Genomic DNA, 15,595 nt, shown 5'->3' with positions numbered 1-15,595 from the left:
GCAAGAACATATGACAATGGTGGAGCTAAATATTAGTTAAGGGGAATTCTAATTGGTAAGTCTTCAAATCTGGATAAGCTTTACATTGATGATATTTAAAGGTAGCCCTCCCTTCTAGTAATTTCAGGTACAGATATTTTTTTTCCTCAAGGAGATTGCAAAATCATCGCTCAGATCAAAACACTATAACTCATTCTATCTTAAAAATGAAACAAGAAACCTCTTCCATGTTAAAGATAAGTGTCAAAAATGTCTCTAGGTGAAAAGTTGAAAAATTTAAAAATTAATCTCTCTGAACTTCCTGAAAGCATTTACTTTTACAAGGCAAATTTTGTAAATAATAAAGGGGGGGGACGGACACGGGGGGACACAGAATCAATCTTTGACTGAAAATAAAGATAAAGGGAGCAGTGTAAGTAGAACTGGCATCTTTTTTCAGTAACAATTTTTTACTACTGAGACATTTTGGAGGAAGCAAAGGCAGGTGATTTAGCAGTCTCTGGGGTACCAATTAACAACAGCCCTAAATCTTACCGTTTTACCATTCACCAAGAAACAAGGTGTTAGGCAGCCAGGTACTTACTGATACTGCTCTGATGAATTATTTGCTATTTATTTGTTAAAATACCATCCCATTTACATGTATACACTTAAATTTCTTGGAGAGAATATAAATGAATAACACTTCAGCAATAACCTACAACCCAGAAGGTGCTCTCTTCCATCTGTGATAAATAAGACCAAAACTTCATCAAACTTCCATTATGCCCATAAGCTAAGTCTCCTATTATGTTGTCTCACAAAATATACTCTAACAGGTATATCTTGTACCAAAAATCTACTATGGAAATGTAAGAAAATTTTATATATAAGAAACCATGAAAGATGAAAAATGCACGGAAGATTTGGTTTTCATTGCAACTGGCAAAATTTCTAATGTATAATTTTCACATAGTTATGGTTTTGATATATGAACCTAGGCAGTAAAGATAAGGCTGATAAAGCCGTTCCTCTAGAACAGACCTCTGTAAAATACTTAGGTGTTATTTTTCTTTTTCTAAGTCAAACACAATAAGCAAAGCACTATACAGCATATACTTGTCACAAGAGTGGGTGGACTGGATAGAAGTCTGCCAGTGTTTCATCCATCTGACCATGAAATACTCAGTTAACAGATTTAGGCTCATGATTTTTGGGGAAGACCAACAACATAATTCTTGGGCCCAGCCCAAAGATTAACACGGCCAAAGGCACAAGGTCCAAGGGAAAACTTTGGGAGCGGTGACAAAGGCCAGATAAAACACTGGAAGGTGTTGCAGTTAAGTAAAAAAAAAAAAAATAAAAAAAATCTTAGGACTTTTCTAAGGAAAATCTCTGACAAGATTTCATTATAAGGATAATGAAGATTAATTTCCAACTGTTGACAATTAATTTCAACAGATTCTTTGATTCTGTAATTTCCAAATTAAAAAAAATATAGAAATGTATTTATTATGATCATGTTCAGTGATCATGTTAGGAGCCTGAAATACAGCTAGTTCCATGGCTAGAGATAGTGCAAGACTTAGAAGACTAGTCCTGACAATATTAAAATTAAAAGTGTTCTGCTTTAAAATAATAAAAAAATCTGAATCTGTTGACTGATGTAGACCATACCCGCACAATTTACTTGTACACTGATAGTCTGCTCTTTTGGGGAGAGTCTAACATTTTGTCAGTCTTAAAAATGAGTGGCAAGAATGAAGCAACTTTGTTGCCAAGACATGGTTAGTCATTTCAGATTTGTTTCTAACTAAATTTCTGTGTATGAAAAATATATACCAATATTACGTATCATTGCAAATTTTGTATTATACTTAATTTGGCTGTGTGTACACATTAATTCTAGAGAAAATAAAAACTGAATTACAGTCTTCTTCCTGATATTTTGGTGGCCTTTTGTGCTTGTAAATTTAAATTTAAATCAAATTTGAGTTTGATTAGTTAAACATATTATAGTTCCATAGCAATATATATACACACACACGTGCTCAAAAATATAAGTATATGGATAGTAGGGAAACTTCAGAACACAGATAAAATGAAGGAAAAAACACTGGGGTTTTTTTGGCAATAGTGTGCAGTTTGTTTTTCACACATAACTTTTTGGAAACAAGAGAAAAATAGTTTATTAACATGCAAACAAGGTAGGTGTTTATATAAAACATGATTATGTCCAATGTTATAAAAGTTTCGTAAGATGCATTTCAGGAAGGGTGATCTACTCACAACTGAACAAGCTATTAATAAGACCAAATATAGTCTCATTTTTAAATGCCAAATTATTATACATTGTATATGCCTCATGATACAAAGAAGAAGTAACAGGAAAAGAATCATCCCCTACAACAGCTAGTGCTCTTCAAACGATACCTACATGGAATTTGCTTTTGGATCTTCTCCTCCAACTATATTATTGTATACTTTAGTAAAAACAAAACACCTTCCACGGAACAATTGAAACCTACATAAAGACACGTTTCTTACCCAAAACTGCTACGGCTTGAAAGTATAACACTTCCAAATTCCATCTAGCAAAATGTAAGCTAAAATCTTCCATTTCTGCAGACCTTCATTTCCAGTTACTTGCAGGAACCTTTGAATACTCAAAGAATACATGGACAGAAAGTGCCCCAAACAAAACATTACATGAAAATAAACATGTTGATTTAGACTGTGTGACCTTTACTGTTGCATCCCTCAGGCCAGTCCAAAAGCATTAAGTTTCTGACAGCCATATTATGAGAAAGTTGAGTTCATTTTGAGGACATGCGCAAGAACAGGTATGCAGGGCTTTCTGTACAGAGCTTTAAGATGCATTAAGCTTTGCGAGAAGGCTCAGCAAGTCCTTTGGGTGGCGCAGAAAATTAAATTCCAGTCTCCCACACTTCTAAAAAGAGGAATGGAGACATAGGGATAAATAAGATTTAGACTTCTACGTTTTAAAATAATCTTACGTCATTACAGAGGGATTCTGAAAACTAGTATCTATGGAGTGAAAAAGGTATTCATATGTATAAACATATATGTCTGTATATATACACACATGTATTTAAATTTAGGCTTACTCCTACCAACCTCCTAAACTTTTCCCTAAGTCATGTGAGAACCTAACTCCTGGTGTCTATCCTCTCCATATAAAGAATACTGGGAAAGCAGTTAGTATCCAAAACAATTTACTAAGTGAATTTAGTGATAAACTTAGGTCTTCATGGCCCAGCATAACTGTTTCATTAAACTTAACATACATGTATGCAATACACAACCTAAAACCCTTTCAAAAAACAATATATATATATATATATGAAGTTATACAATTTTCACGTGTCTGCATGGATGCCTGGTTCATATGCTACATTAGTAATATTTTGTTATGAATACTGCTAGATATGTTATTTCTAGGCTGTTTGGGCTATTCTGCTCTTTAACCTTGCTCTATCTTTATGCAAGACAAGCACTCTCTGTGCCATGCTGCAGCGTGGCTGCACCATGTCTCTCCTGGGAATTAGAATGTTTCCACAGTCGGGGGAAAAAATATTTTGAGGAAAAAATATTTTTGAAATATTGGGAAAAAGACTTTAGAATGTGTTCTAACACAGCAATTTGGTTTTTGTTTTTTAATAGTGTTGAAAGCATTACCTTGCTTCAGTCTAGGTAAATTTGCAGCGTAAAGAGCAAACAACAACAAAGATAAAGCATCATAACTGATAGTTACCCATAGACTAAAGATGGGTAAAAACTATAAAAAAGGCATTTGAAATATGTACCCTTCTTACCAGTTTTTGAAATATGTATCCCCTTCTTACCAGTTTGGGATGCTATCATTCTGATTATGTAAACATTTCTGATACGAATTTTGGATCACCTGAAATTGATTTCCCCTAAATTAGATATAACAATGCATTGCTATGTGCAAAACAAAACCAAACAGATGATAATTTTAGACACTCTAAAGCAAAGGTGTTGACAAACAGCCATCTTCTACATTATAATAACATTTTTTACCACTTAGTGCCACCCTGGCGTAGACATTCCAGTGATCTCAAGATTCATGAGCACAACTAGGTTACATCCCCTAGCACATAACAGAATTACAACTTATTTTTCAATAGAAATTGGCTGACTCATGGCCATTCAATTAAACCTTGTCAGTCTTTACAGCTGATCTGTTGTGGGAAATCAGTTCAGCAAATCTGCTACCCAGACAGACCTTCTGGGCTGGAGCTACATACATTTCTTCTATTTCACTGTACATCATTTGCCTTTTTTGTGCCTTATTTCCCCACAGTCTGAAATAATGACATAAACTGCATTAATGGATTGTTTTTTGCAACCAAAAGTGTATTTAATTCAGGGTCACTGGTGGATAGCACATTTGTAGATGCACTACAAAAGCAAAAGGGATATTGTACTTTAAACAGAGTGTACATGCACTGTTCTTACATTAATTAAACATGGCATTCAAAGGAGTGCAGCTGCAGAAAGAAAAATGCACGCAGTTGACTTGACCTTTATTCAGGTGTCATGTGGAATACAACTATGGATCATGGAGATAAATCACCTTCTGACTGCTTCTGCAAAGTGCTGCAGGCTAAAACTGGAACTTCCTCAAATTTCACTCCTATCAAACTTCAAGTTTCAACAAAACACGAAGAGGCTGACCGAGCACTCTGTACATTGCTGATTGTTTCATATGCAAGTTGTTCCTTAATAATGCATGAATGTAAATTTAGGAGAAAGGCTGAGTTTTTATAATCCATGCCTACTATTATTACATGTCCTTCAATAAACTTCTGGGTAAGAAATACCTTCTGACCCCAGATCAAGAGTCAGTCCTTGCGCAGTTTTTCTTGTACTGAAAACAAAAAAAAAACCTCTCCTTGGAGGGGAAAGGAAGAGGATGAATGCTTTCACCGAAATCTGGACAGTGGCAGCATTAGCTCCAGCGATACAGAGCGCTGAGGGTTTGAGATTTTAGACTGAAATTTTAAGAGCTTCAGGTTGCCTTAGTGTTTGAAATATCCTTTTCTGTTACTAACTGAGTCTGTGCATGTAGCCATTTTAAAGGTCCTCTTTTTTCCAAAAGCTTTTACAGTCTTCTGCTTACTCAGGTTTTATAGAGAGCATACCATACTAGAAGTACCTCTACTGTGTAGGGTGTAAGGTGCAGTTCCACGTAATAAATACTGGCTGGTTTTAGGTACCTTTGCAATAATTGCTCCTCACTAGAGGTGCATTAATGTGATTTCTTCAGATAGAAATGAACAAATATTGCTGTGAACTGAAAAGGCCGGAGGCAAGCCAGCAGCAAATCAGAGCGGAAATAAAGGCATTAGCCAAGCCTAAGCTAATGAGCATTGCTTTGGAGCAAGGTATATTATCTCGGGCCTGCAGCCCTGTTAATGCATCCTTACACCTTAGTCTGAATATTGAAGAGAGTGACCTTGTCTGTTTGCAGCACACAAAGCTATCACAAGTTGGCCTGCAAAGGGCCACATGTATGCATCAACAGATTCACATTGGCTCAAGTAAGCACACTCCTTCATCTAATTCCACCCCTCCTTTTTCAAAAGAGACACCTATGGATATGAGAGTGAAAAAAAATGCACAGGGTCGTCCATTTATCGACTAGTAAACTGGTGAAGTTTGGAAGCTCTCATGGGAAACGGCTGGTAGCAAAGCAATACCTGAGCTGACTTTATGCCGTCTCAAAGCGTGCTACTGTAATGGATGGCATTCTTGGCACAATGAAACCAAAAATACTCAGCCTTCATGTTCAAACAGCACACATATGTAAGCCGGTGAATCTGAAAATGGGCACCTGGAGAAGGAGGACGCTGTGGGAGCCCCGTTTCCTTGCTAGACTATACAATGGCCGGAAACTGTCCATCCTCAGCCTGCTCAGTTGCATAAGTGAAATAATTAGGTGCAATCACTTGTGAAACAGGTAATTGCATGGTCTTGTTTGTCATAAAGCTCTGCTAATGCAGTAGAGTCCTCTAAAAATGAAATATTTGAGGAGAACTATTCAACTTTTCTAGTTAAACTTGGTCAGACTCTTTTCCTTGGTCAAAAATTTGTAGGGGAAAAACTCGGCAGCTGAGACAACTTGAAGGGGAGGAAAGTTGCCATGTTAAGTGCAGCTGAGGGCAGGTTAAGCTTCTGTTTGTTTTTTCTTTGCTATATCGTCTCCTTTAGCAATGCTGTGCTAATTTGGATATAACAACAGTGTGTCAGGAGGGCAATGAATTCCAGAGATACCTATATTTTTAAAACTTTCTTAGCTTGCTAAGCCTTACATTCGTTCTTCAAGAGAACATTTATATTGTGATTCAAATCTATTAATATGCTGTTTAATCTCATTATCATATTTAAGTTCCATGTTCTCTGCTTGGAACCCCAAATTTCTGATAGAAAAAAATGTCATTAGTCTGACAATTTTACCTGCCTGTGACTTGGAGATGTATAGCAGCAACGCACTGTAATTTTCAGGCATGCTGACCAAATACCTTACATAATACAGACTACTGAGTAAAGAATTACTCATTGTTTTAAAAATAGACTCAGTATATTTCAAAAAAGTCTTTGCGTTCAGAAAAAAACCCTTATCTAAACATGCAGAGGTTAGCGATGTCAGTTCACATTTACTTTAAAAAAAAGACTGAATAAATCTGTATAAACAGTTTTATGAAGTGTTGCATAATATCCTGGCATTTTTCCCCTCTTTTCCAGAGGAAAATTGCTTTATTAATGCTCACACTAGCAACAGCATGATTGCAAAATTAGAGGTAGAGTCTAATTTATGCAACTTATGGTATCATGTAGTTCAGATATATAGCCTGTACACTTACAGCATCTCTGTGCTTTAAGCTAGGTTGGAAATGTCTAGGCTTCGATTACTACTGCCACTGTATACATTCTAAAACCGTATTCAGTGATGTATTTACATTACGCAAAACATAATGCCGCTTCTGTGAAGTGGCAAATCAAATTACTTTAAAACAATGTAATAAACAGATTTGATATAAGAAATATTAATTTGCAATAATTAACTGCTCTAAACCTAGATGACCTAACTATAAAGAAAAGAATAATTTAGAAATAATTTAGACACTACCTCAATACCATGCAAGAATTAGGAAGACCTGACTAGAAATGGAAGGCAAGATGCACGAAATCTTTATATGGTAATGCCTCTATAAGGTTTGATATCTGGTTTGAAAAAATGCAAGTATCTAGCTAATATCCAGGTAAGGAAACCATAGTGATGTCTAAGAAAAGACTAACAAGGTGCCCCATCAGGAGGTGGATCTGTAGCCCTTCATTTAACAAGAGCCTTGATGTAGGAACTGATACTAATACTCATAGTGAGTATTGTCTCTGCTGCCTGACACACTTCCAGTCTCTGTTGCTTTGGGAAAGGATGGCGTACAGCTGCTTTTCCATTATAATCACCCCTTGTCAAATGTACAGCTGGCAAGATGCAAGAAACACTTCTTTACAGAGGAAGAAGAATAGAATCAGCCTTTCATTCAGCCCAGTACCTTTACCATGGTCTTACAGTGACAGTTCTTATTGCCATTAAGTTACCACATAGCTGTAACAGAGGTTTTCTGATCTATCCAGAATAATATATACACAGATATCCTTGATATTGAAAAGCATTTTAATCTTTCCTAAACCTCCAGAGAAGTCAATTAATGTATGTAGTAGTCTGGATCAAATGAGTTAGATGAACAACTGTGGAAAAACCAGCAATTAATCCAAAAGATGTAACAAAAGCATAATCAGCAGGTTGACTGGGAATTTAGTAACACAGGAAAACATACTGAAAATACAGAGCTTGGGAGGTGATCAGACTGCAAATCCTGAGCAACACAAAGACCAGAAGATGCATCAGACACATTGCAGCGATCAGTATCAGCAAGCCCACCTAAGCCACAGCTGGAAGATGGAAACATCCAAGGTAAAATTACTGGATCCAACAATGTAAGAGAAAAATTTAAAAACTAATCAAAAATACCTTGGCCACTGGATTCTGGAAAGAACCTACAGGGAATAAATCAGAACTGAGAGAACAGTAAGCAGCTCAGTATTTGAGCTGCGGTAACAGAAATTAAATATATTGCAATGGCTGGGGGTCTACATCAGAAATTATTCACAGTGGTACCGGGCTCTACACTGAGATCCTGGTTAGGCTAATCATCTCCTTGAAGACAAAGCCAGGCTTCATAAAGGAGAAAATTTGAAGGGTTATATCACAGTCGCTTGTTTCCCTCCTCCTGTCCCCTTCTATCCCAAAAGGAAACAGAAACCAAAATTACTATAAGAAGAAAAAAAGCCTTATAGAGGTTTCTAGACCAAATTCTTCCAGACCAGTTTTTTATAATTACAGTTAACAGATTAAAGCTATGTATTTCAGTAAAGCCTTTGACACATCATCTTAAAACAGAAGAGATCACAGCATCATAGAATCATTAAGGATGGAAAAGATCTCTAGGATAATCAAGTCCAACCATCAACGCAACAATACCATGTCTCCTAAACCATGCCCCCAAGTGCCACGTCTACATGTCTTTTAACTAGATGTCTTTTAAATGGTGATTCCACCACCTCTCTGGGCAGCCTGTTCCAATGCCTGAACACTCTTTCAGTAAAGACATTTTTCCTAATATTCGATCTAAACCTCATCTGATGCAGCTTGAAGCCATTTCCTCTTGTTCTATCACTAGTGACCTGGGAGAAGAGACCAACACCCACCTCACTACAACCTCCTTTCAGGTAGTTGTAGACTGCGATAAGGTCTCCCCTCAGCCTCCTCTTCTCCAGGCTAAACAACCCCAGCTTCCTCATCCTCTCCTCATAAGACCTGCTCTCCAGACCCTTCACCAGCTTTGTTGCCCTTCTCTGGACACGCTCCAGCAACTCAATGTCCTTCTTGTACTGAGGGGCCCAAAACAGAGCACAATATTCAAGGTGCGGCCTCACCAGTGCCGAGTACAGGGGCACGATCCCTGCCCTGCTCCTGCTGGCCACACTATTGCTGATACAAGCCAGGATACTTTTGGCCTTCTTGGCCACCTGGGCACGCTGCTGACCCATGTCCAGCCGGCTGTCAACCAACAGCCCCAGGTCCTTCTCTACTGGATAACTTTCTAGCCACTCCTCCCCAAGCCTGCAGTGTTGCATGGGGCTGTTGTGACCCAAGTGCAGGACCTGGCACTTGGCCTTCTTAAACCTCATACAGTTGGCCTCAGCCCATCGATCCAGCCTGTCCAGGTCCCTCTGCAGAACCTTCCTACCCTCAGGCAGATCAACACTCCTGCCCAACTTGGTGTCATCTGCAAACTTACTGAGGGTGCACTCAATCCCCTCATCTAGATCATTGATAAAGATATGTCCCAGATATATGTACCCATAAGACGACAGCCAGCTGAATGATATTGTGAAGCCAGAGGTTAGAATTTGCCCCTGTTTTTTAACCTATCTGTTAATCATCTGGACGAAGCACAGACAATATATTAGATATGTGCCCTGAGCTGAAAGAAAAGATAACATGAAATGTGCCTACAAAGGAACAAAAGGATGCTGATGACCATCAACATTCCTATTTAAAATAGAAAAGTCCACAGAATAAAATTGCATAATGATGGGTTAGAGTACATACACCACAGTTTATGACACATATTAGGTCTTCAAGCGGAAATACAACACTCCCACTTTACCTGTCCTTATACATATACCCGCAGTACTATGCCATTCAAAACAGAAGAGATGCAAAAACTTGAGACTGTAAAGATAATAAAGGTATTTGAAGAAATAACGTAAGAGAAGACTATAAGCTTGAAAAGAGAGGTGAGGAAATTATGTGAATACTATCTCCAGTAAATGAACAATGTCTAATATAAGAAGAAAGACAGTGATTTACCTGCAAGCAACAATATGGCTGTTTACAGAGAGAACAATTAGCCTTAACAAAGGCAAAAGATGATTTAGTCTAAAGGAACAAACTGTTGAATGCAGCTTGAGAAGCTTCAAGAGTGGAATGATCATACATACAGCCATTTTAACCTGAAGTCACTGCAAAGAAAATGAAGCAGATCCAATATGATTTAACAAGTCTGTGATAACATATCTGCTGGTAATCGAGTCTGAATCTTCCTTGTCCTTTAAATTACTCCATGATTTTATTATTCAGGCTTCACAATTCAAGAGGAAATCAAGATATAGGCCCAACTCCTTCTCTTCCTTTCCTTACCCCAAACAGAGCCAACAGTCTTTGAAAATGAGGGAGTATATGAAGTTACAATCTTCTGTGGTGATTCAGACTAGATATAAGGAAGAAATTTTTTACCATGAGGGTGGTGAAACATAGGCACAGGTTGCCCAGAGAGCTAGTCGATGCCACATCCCTGGAAATGTTCAAGGTCAGGTTGAACGGGGCTTCAGGTTGAGCAAACTGATCTGGTTGAACATGTCCCTGCTCATTGCAGGACCTTTAAAGGTCCCTTCCAACCCAAACTATTGTACGGTTCCATGATTCTAAAAATCCAAACCCACCACATTCATTGGGCTTATGACATGAATAGAATATGAAATTTAAAAAAAAGATTTGGCCACTGTTTCATCTGGAATAGCCCACGGGAAGCTCTGCAGCCAGCCTGACGGTGTTCTCTCAAATGGAAAAAACCAGGACATTCTCCTCCTGAGTCACCAAATCTCCAAGGCATTACACTGGATTGAGCAGATACGGTCATGGAAGAACAGCTTCTGTTGTGCTTCCATACTGTTTTGTACGCTCTCTAGTATCTTCTGAATAACACTAAGCAAAAATAGAGAGACTACCTGTGTCTGTGCATGCCCTGGAATCTCTCCATACCAGAGAACAAAAGAGCATAAAGGGAGTATGTGTTAACTTTGACTTTGATTTTGCAAGTAGTTGTGGATGGAAGGACTAATAAGCACTTCTCCCATGACCTTTTGTTGTAAGATGCTGTTAAAAAAATTGGTTTTGGAACCTGCAGAAATTGAGTACAAATTTGCTGGTCTACAGTATATAAACAAAGATGCTGCACTGCAAGCAGCAGTTCCAATAACTATTCATCCACCTTTTTTACAGTGTCTATGCCGAATGCAGTAACAGAGCCGTACAGAGCTTTCATCCTCATGTTTTGAGGTTTATTACTGATGGTATTAATCTTTTCTCACGTAGTATCTGAAGTCACAAACATAAATTCATAGTATTACATGTAGTGATACAAGAGGAATTTAGTAATATCACAAAAGAATACTCATACTTCATAAAATTAGTCCTTTAATGTTGGATCATAATTAATGATGGAGCGTTCATTTGGTCCCATTTCTAAAATACTCAGGTTTTCATGGAAACCTGAATCTGAACCCAATTTGGCAGTTCAGACCCATTTTTGTTTCTTGTACATGAAAATAATTATATAATATTTGTCTCCCTTTCATAGATAAAATGTTCAGATCCATTAAATATGAATCTATTTTCTTGCTGCTGGTCAAACAGCAAGAACAGCTGTCAGCTCCTTTCCTCCTCCCCAGAGCAGTCTGTACGTGTTCTCTGATCACTACTCTTCTCTGATCCTCTCCTATTTGATTCTCCATCTATTGCTTAAGGGATTGCAAACCTGATTATCAGATCAGAGTCTGTCTGGATACCAGAGCAGAACCGCCATAGATGATGAACCATGCTAGCTTGGTATATTAAGCAAAAGGCTCAGTATGAAAAAATTTAAATAATGTAAAGTTGTTCCCAGTATACTTTGTGTTAATCCTGTAGGACGGTGAATTTCTGCAACAGCTATGGGAATTAATTTACTCTGCTTACAGACTTGGATTAGTCTACCAGTTAGTGCTTTCAACTTCTAGTTCATGATTAGCAATTTGCCACTAGACTTTGGCTATTCTGTTACATGGCTGAAAGATCTGTTGTATGAATAAGTATATAGAAAATATCAGAAGCGAAACAATATATAAAAATATACCCCAGCTAGTGGTGATACTCTGACACCTATGGATCTTAAACTTCTATTTATGTTAGAGGAAAGGCTTCTGGTAAACACAGGTCTGGTCTCATAAAATTACCTACACTGTTTCTTACTTAATAGCTTTGTTTAAAAGGAAACAGATTTTTAAAAAATAAACTTGTTAAATTAAATAAAAGCTTGCAACCTTTTTTTATACTGCTGAAAAATCACCAATAGAAAGAAGAAGATTCCACAGAGTCTTCATGAACTTTACAACGGTGAAATGTGATCTATGGTACCATAACATCTAAATTAATCTCAACATTATGCATTTTTCCTCATTCATGTTTCTTTCAGATTAATAAGGAAAAAGATAAATTAATGAATGGGTGAGATCTGACCCATGACAATATAAACCTCCATCCTAAAAGAGTATAAACTACAATCTATAAAAATGATTTATGCTATCAACGTGATGGATTTTGTTGTTCGAGCAAAAACGGAAAGAAGTGTTCTTCTGTCCACAGGCACATTATGGTAGTGTAGAAGTTCTGAACAAATGAGAAATTCCACCATTAGAGCTGTATGAAACTTATGTTTCCACTTCACAAATAATCACTGAGGTTTTTTTCTGATTTTTTTCACTTCTGATTTTGATTTCCCCTCCCTTGGAGTATCATATAGAATTACAAATTCAATAAGCTTCCTATGCCAAAAAGAGAAGAAAAAAAAAAAAGATAATTTAACTTTATTTAACTTTCCAATTTTGCATGTGTGTGGAAGTTTATACATTTCACGGCGAGTACATTTTAGTATTCAACCCAGATTTGCCACTGTGTGAAATTAATCCAAAATGGTCAAAGTGAAAAATGACAAGTGCTTCATAAGTGCTCCGTTTTCATTAAGGATACTTTTGCCAAAATTGTGTATCTTGGCAAACGTATTTTCTGCCTCAATTCTCCATCCCCCAGGGACCATTTTTTGACCCAAAATTCAGTGCACAGTAAGTTGATGCTTTATTTCTGAGCAGTTTCTCATTTAGTCAACAGTATCCTGGGCCATTATATGTTGAAAATATGCAAACTTTTCAAGATTTAAACACTTCTGTAGCAAATATTTCTTATCCAGGTCATCTGAAAGATTTATGAAAGTAGGTTAAATTTAGTTTTATTTCCAATGTTCCATACAGCTCTTACTAGAATATCAGCTACAGCCATCATTTTGGATTTGTTCCCTTGGAAACAGATTAGACATATTTAACTCTACATCCTGACTGAGAAAGCATCTCACAGTAAAGCTTAACTGAGTGCATGCTTCAGAAAAGTCATTCAGTTTTGCAGGCTAGAGGGCAGCATTCATTGCTGAGGTGGCTAAGTACACTGCTCTGCAGAGCTAAGACAAGATCATAATAATCCCACTCCACTCATTCTCTACAAGAAATTACGTTTTAAAGCTCTGTCTGGCAGAAGTTCAAGTCTGCCTACCTGGGGAAATGCTAATAGTATATCCTCATTTTGATTTACCTTATTGACATCCATTCTCAACTTCTCATTGTTGGCACTGGCAGCTTTTTCTGCCGCTTTCTTCTGACGCTGAGGTCCCCTGCCAAAGAAGATGTAGTTGACCAATGCGTACTCCAGCAGAGCCATGAAAACGAAGACAAAACATCCCATAAGGTACATGTCAATGGCTTTCACATATGGAATTTTGGGAAGAGTCTCTCGAAGATGGGTGTTAATTGTTGTCATTGTGAGCACAGTTGTGATTCCTGGAAAAAAGAAGCAACAAGTCTATTGACTGAATTAATTTTAATTTTCTAGCATAATAGCTCATAATATTCAAACGCTAGAGCTGAAAACTTCTAATCCCCAACCTCTGTCTATATTCCTTATTTTTGTCTTTAGTTTTTTGTACCACAAAGATTAGAGCTGTAATAAAATGCATTCAATCAAACAACAGTAGTTGGATTCTGTATGTTTTTAACCAGAGAAACTGTAACCGTCTCTAACAAATCTCAGTTATAAATTACCAGCCTAGAGTCACTGTTATCTTGCTTTTCTCTAGCTTTTTTGGGATGTCTGCTGCCTTGAATTCTGACAGGAAAATGCTACACAGAAAGGCCTGGTAAAACTCATCGACAGTATTCTATAAACTGTCAAATTCTCAATTGTATCTTTTATGCTAATTTACTTATTTTACCCAGTTGATAGCTGGACTGGTAGGAATCAGTCTGATTTATACAAAATTTGGCAATAAATACTCGTATTTATTTTTGTAACATGTTTGGATCCACTGACGGGGGGCACAGTATAAACAAACACACATGGGATTAGTGATGAGATATAAAATTACTCTAGAGATTACTTAGGGAAGTGGTTGTGCTTTTAAAAGGTAAGGCAACAGTAAGGAAAACCTCCCTCAACTGAAGGAGAGGTTAGCCATAGAACCCTAGTAAAACTTTATTTAATTCACACCTGAAAGGAAAAGAAATTTATAACCCATAACAGTGCTGAATGTGTATTCTGGGCTGCCATAGGCAAAAGCAAACTACATGCATTCTCTTTGGAGAAAAACAAGCAGTAAAACAACAACAGAAAACGTTGAGACAATTAGGCTAATTCTGGTTACAATGATTATGCAGTTAGCTAATTCAGACACAAAATCATTTTAATTTTTATTTAAATTGTGATGATTTAAATGCTGATTCAAATAATATGAAGCTTAACAAGCCAGACATAAAAAGATCTAACAGATTTACTTCTCAAATCATGCGCTATCCACAAAGCCAGAAGCAAGAAAAAGCATTCAGCTAATGCACACTGCATGAGATGTGTAAAAATGCCTACCTAAAGCAACTCTTGCAGCTGAAGCGTCATAATTAATCCAGAAGGAAACCCAGGACAGGATAGTGATCAGAATAGAAGGCATGTAGGTCTGCAGAATGAAGTAACCAATGTTTCTCTTAAGTTTAAAGCTGAGAGACAGCCTTGGGTAGGCACCTAAAAGAGAATATTTGGTATGGCCATAATTTACTTGTATAAAGCCTGAAAACATTTTTCTGTCATTTTGGTTTTATTGTTTCATACAACATAGGGTACACACAGAGTTGAAAGATCCAGGATAATCAGCTGCAGAATTTCCAGCAAGTATTTGGATTAAATAATCTTTTATTCTAATAGTACAAGAACCCTCTAGGTACATATCTGCTGGTAATCATAATATTTAACAATCAACAGCCAAAATACATTTCAGAGCATCAAAGCATAGAAATGCTTCTTCCCTGACAAGCCGCAGTACACCTCCTTCAGTGCAACCCTTATTCTAACCTTCTCTTCAAGCACTGCAACACTTGCCCTGTCACTGGACACCAGAAATATTTTGGTGTAAGAAACACTTGTTGAAACAGGTGCCTAGAGATCACTATTCAAGTCCCATTTCTGCTTGGTTTTGAAGAATTTGAGGTGCTCAGTCCTTTTATACTCCCTCCAAATATGATTTCTATCCATATCTAGAAAGTGAGGTTTGAACATTTATTTTTTTAAACACACCTAGCAGCTTTCTTA

The 15,595-nt window shown here is 37.2% G+C and overlaps 1 protein-coding gene across 3 annotated transcripts in view; it reads right to left on the bottom strand.

The window, feature by feature from the left end:
* The window catches only part of GABRB2 (gamma-aminobutyric acid type A receptor subunit beta2), a 174,904-nt gene that overhangs the window by 12,919 nt on the left and 146,390 nt on the right, over window positions 1–15,595 (bottom strand). For all 3 annotated transcript variants that reach the window (XM_064458969.1, XM_064458968.1, XM_064458970.1), the window contains 2 exons: window positions 14,879–15,031; window positions 13,556–13,800 (listed from right to left, as the gene is read on the bottom strand). In XM_064458969.1, the coding sequence (XP_064315039.1) occupies window positions 13,556–13,800; window positions 14,879–15,031 (398 nt within the window). The remainder of the gene's footprint in view (window positions 1–13,555; window positions 13,801–14,878; window positions 15,032–15,595) is intronic.

The sequence above is a fragment of the Phalacrocorax carbo genome, chromosome 8, assembly GCF_963921805.1.
Source record: "Phalacrocorax carbo chromosome 8, bPhaCar2.1, whole genome shotgun sequence".
Classification (NCBI taxonomy): domain Eukaryota; kingdom Metazoa; phylum Chordata; class Aves; order Suliformes; family Phalacrocoracidae; genus Phalacrocorax; species Phalacrocorax carbo.
The sequence above is the reverse complement of the archived record's forward strand: the minus strand, read 5'-3'. Positions and strand labels throughout refer to the sequence as shown.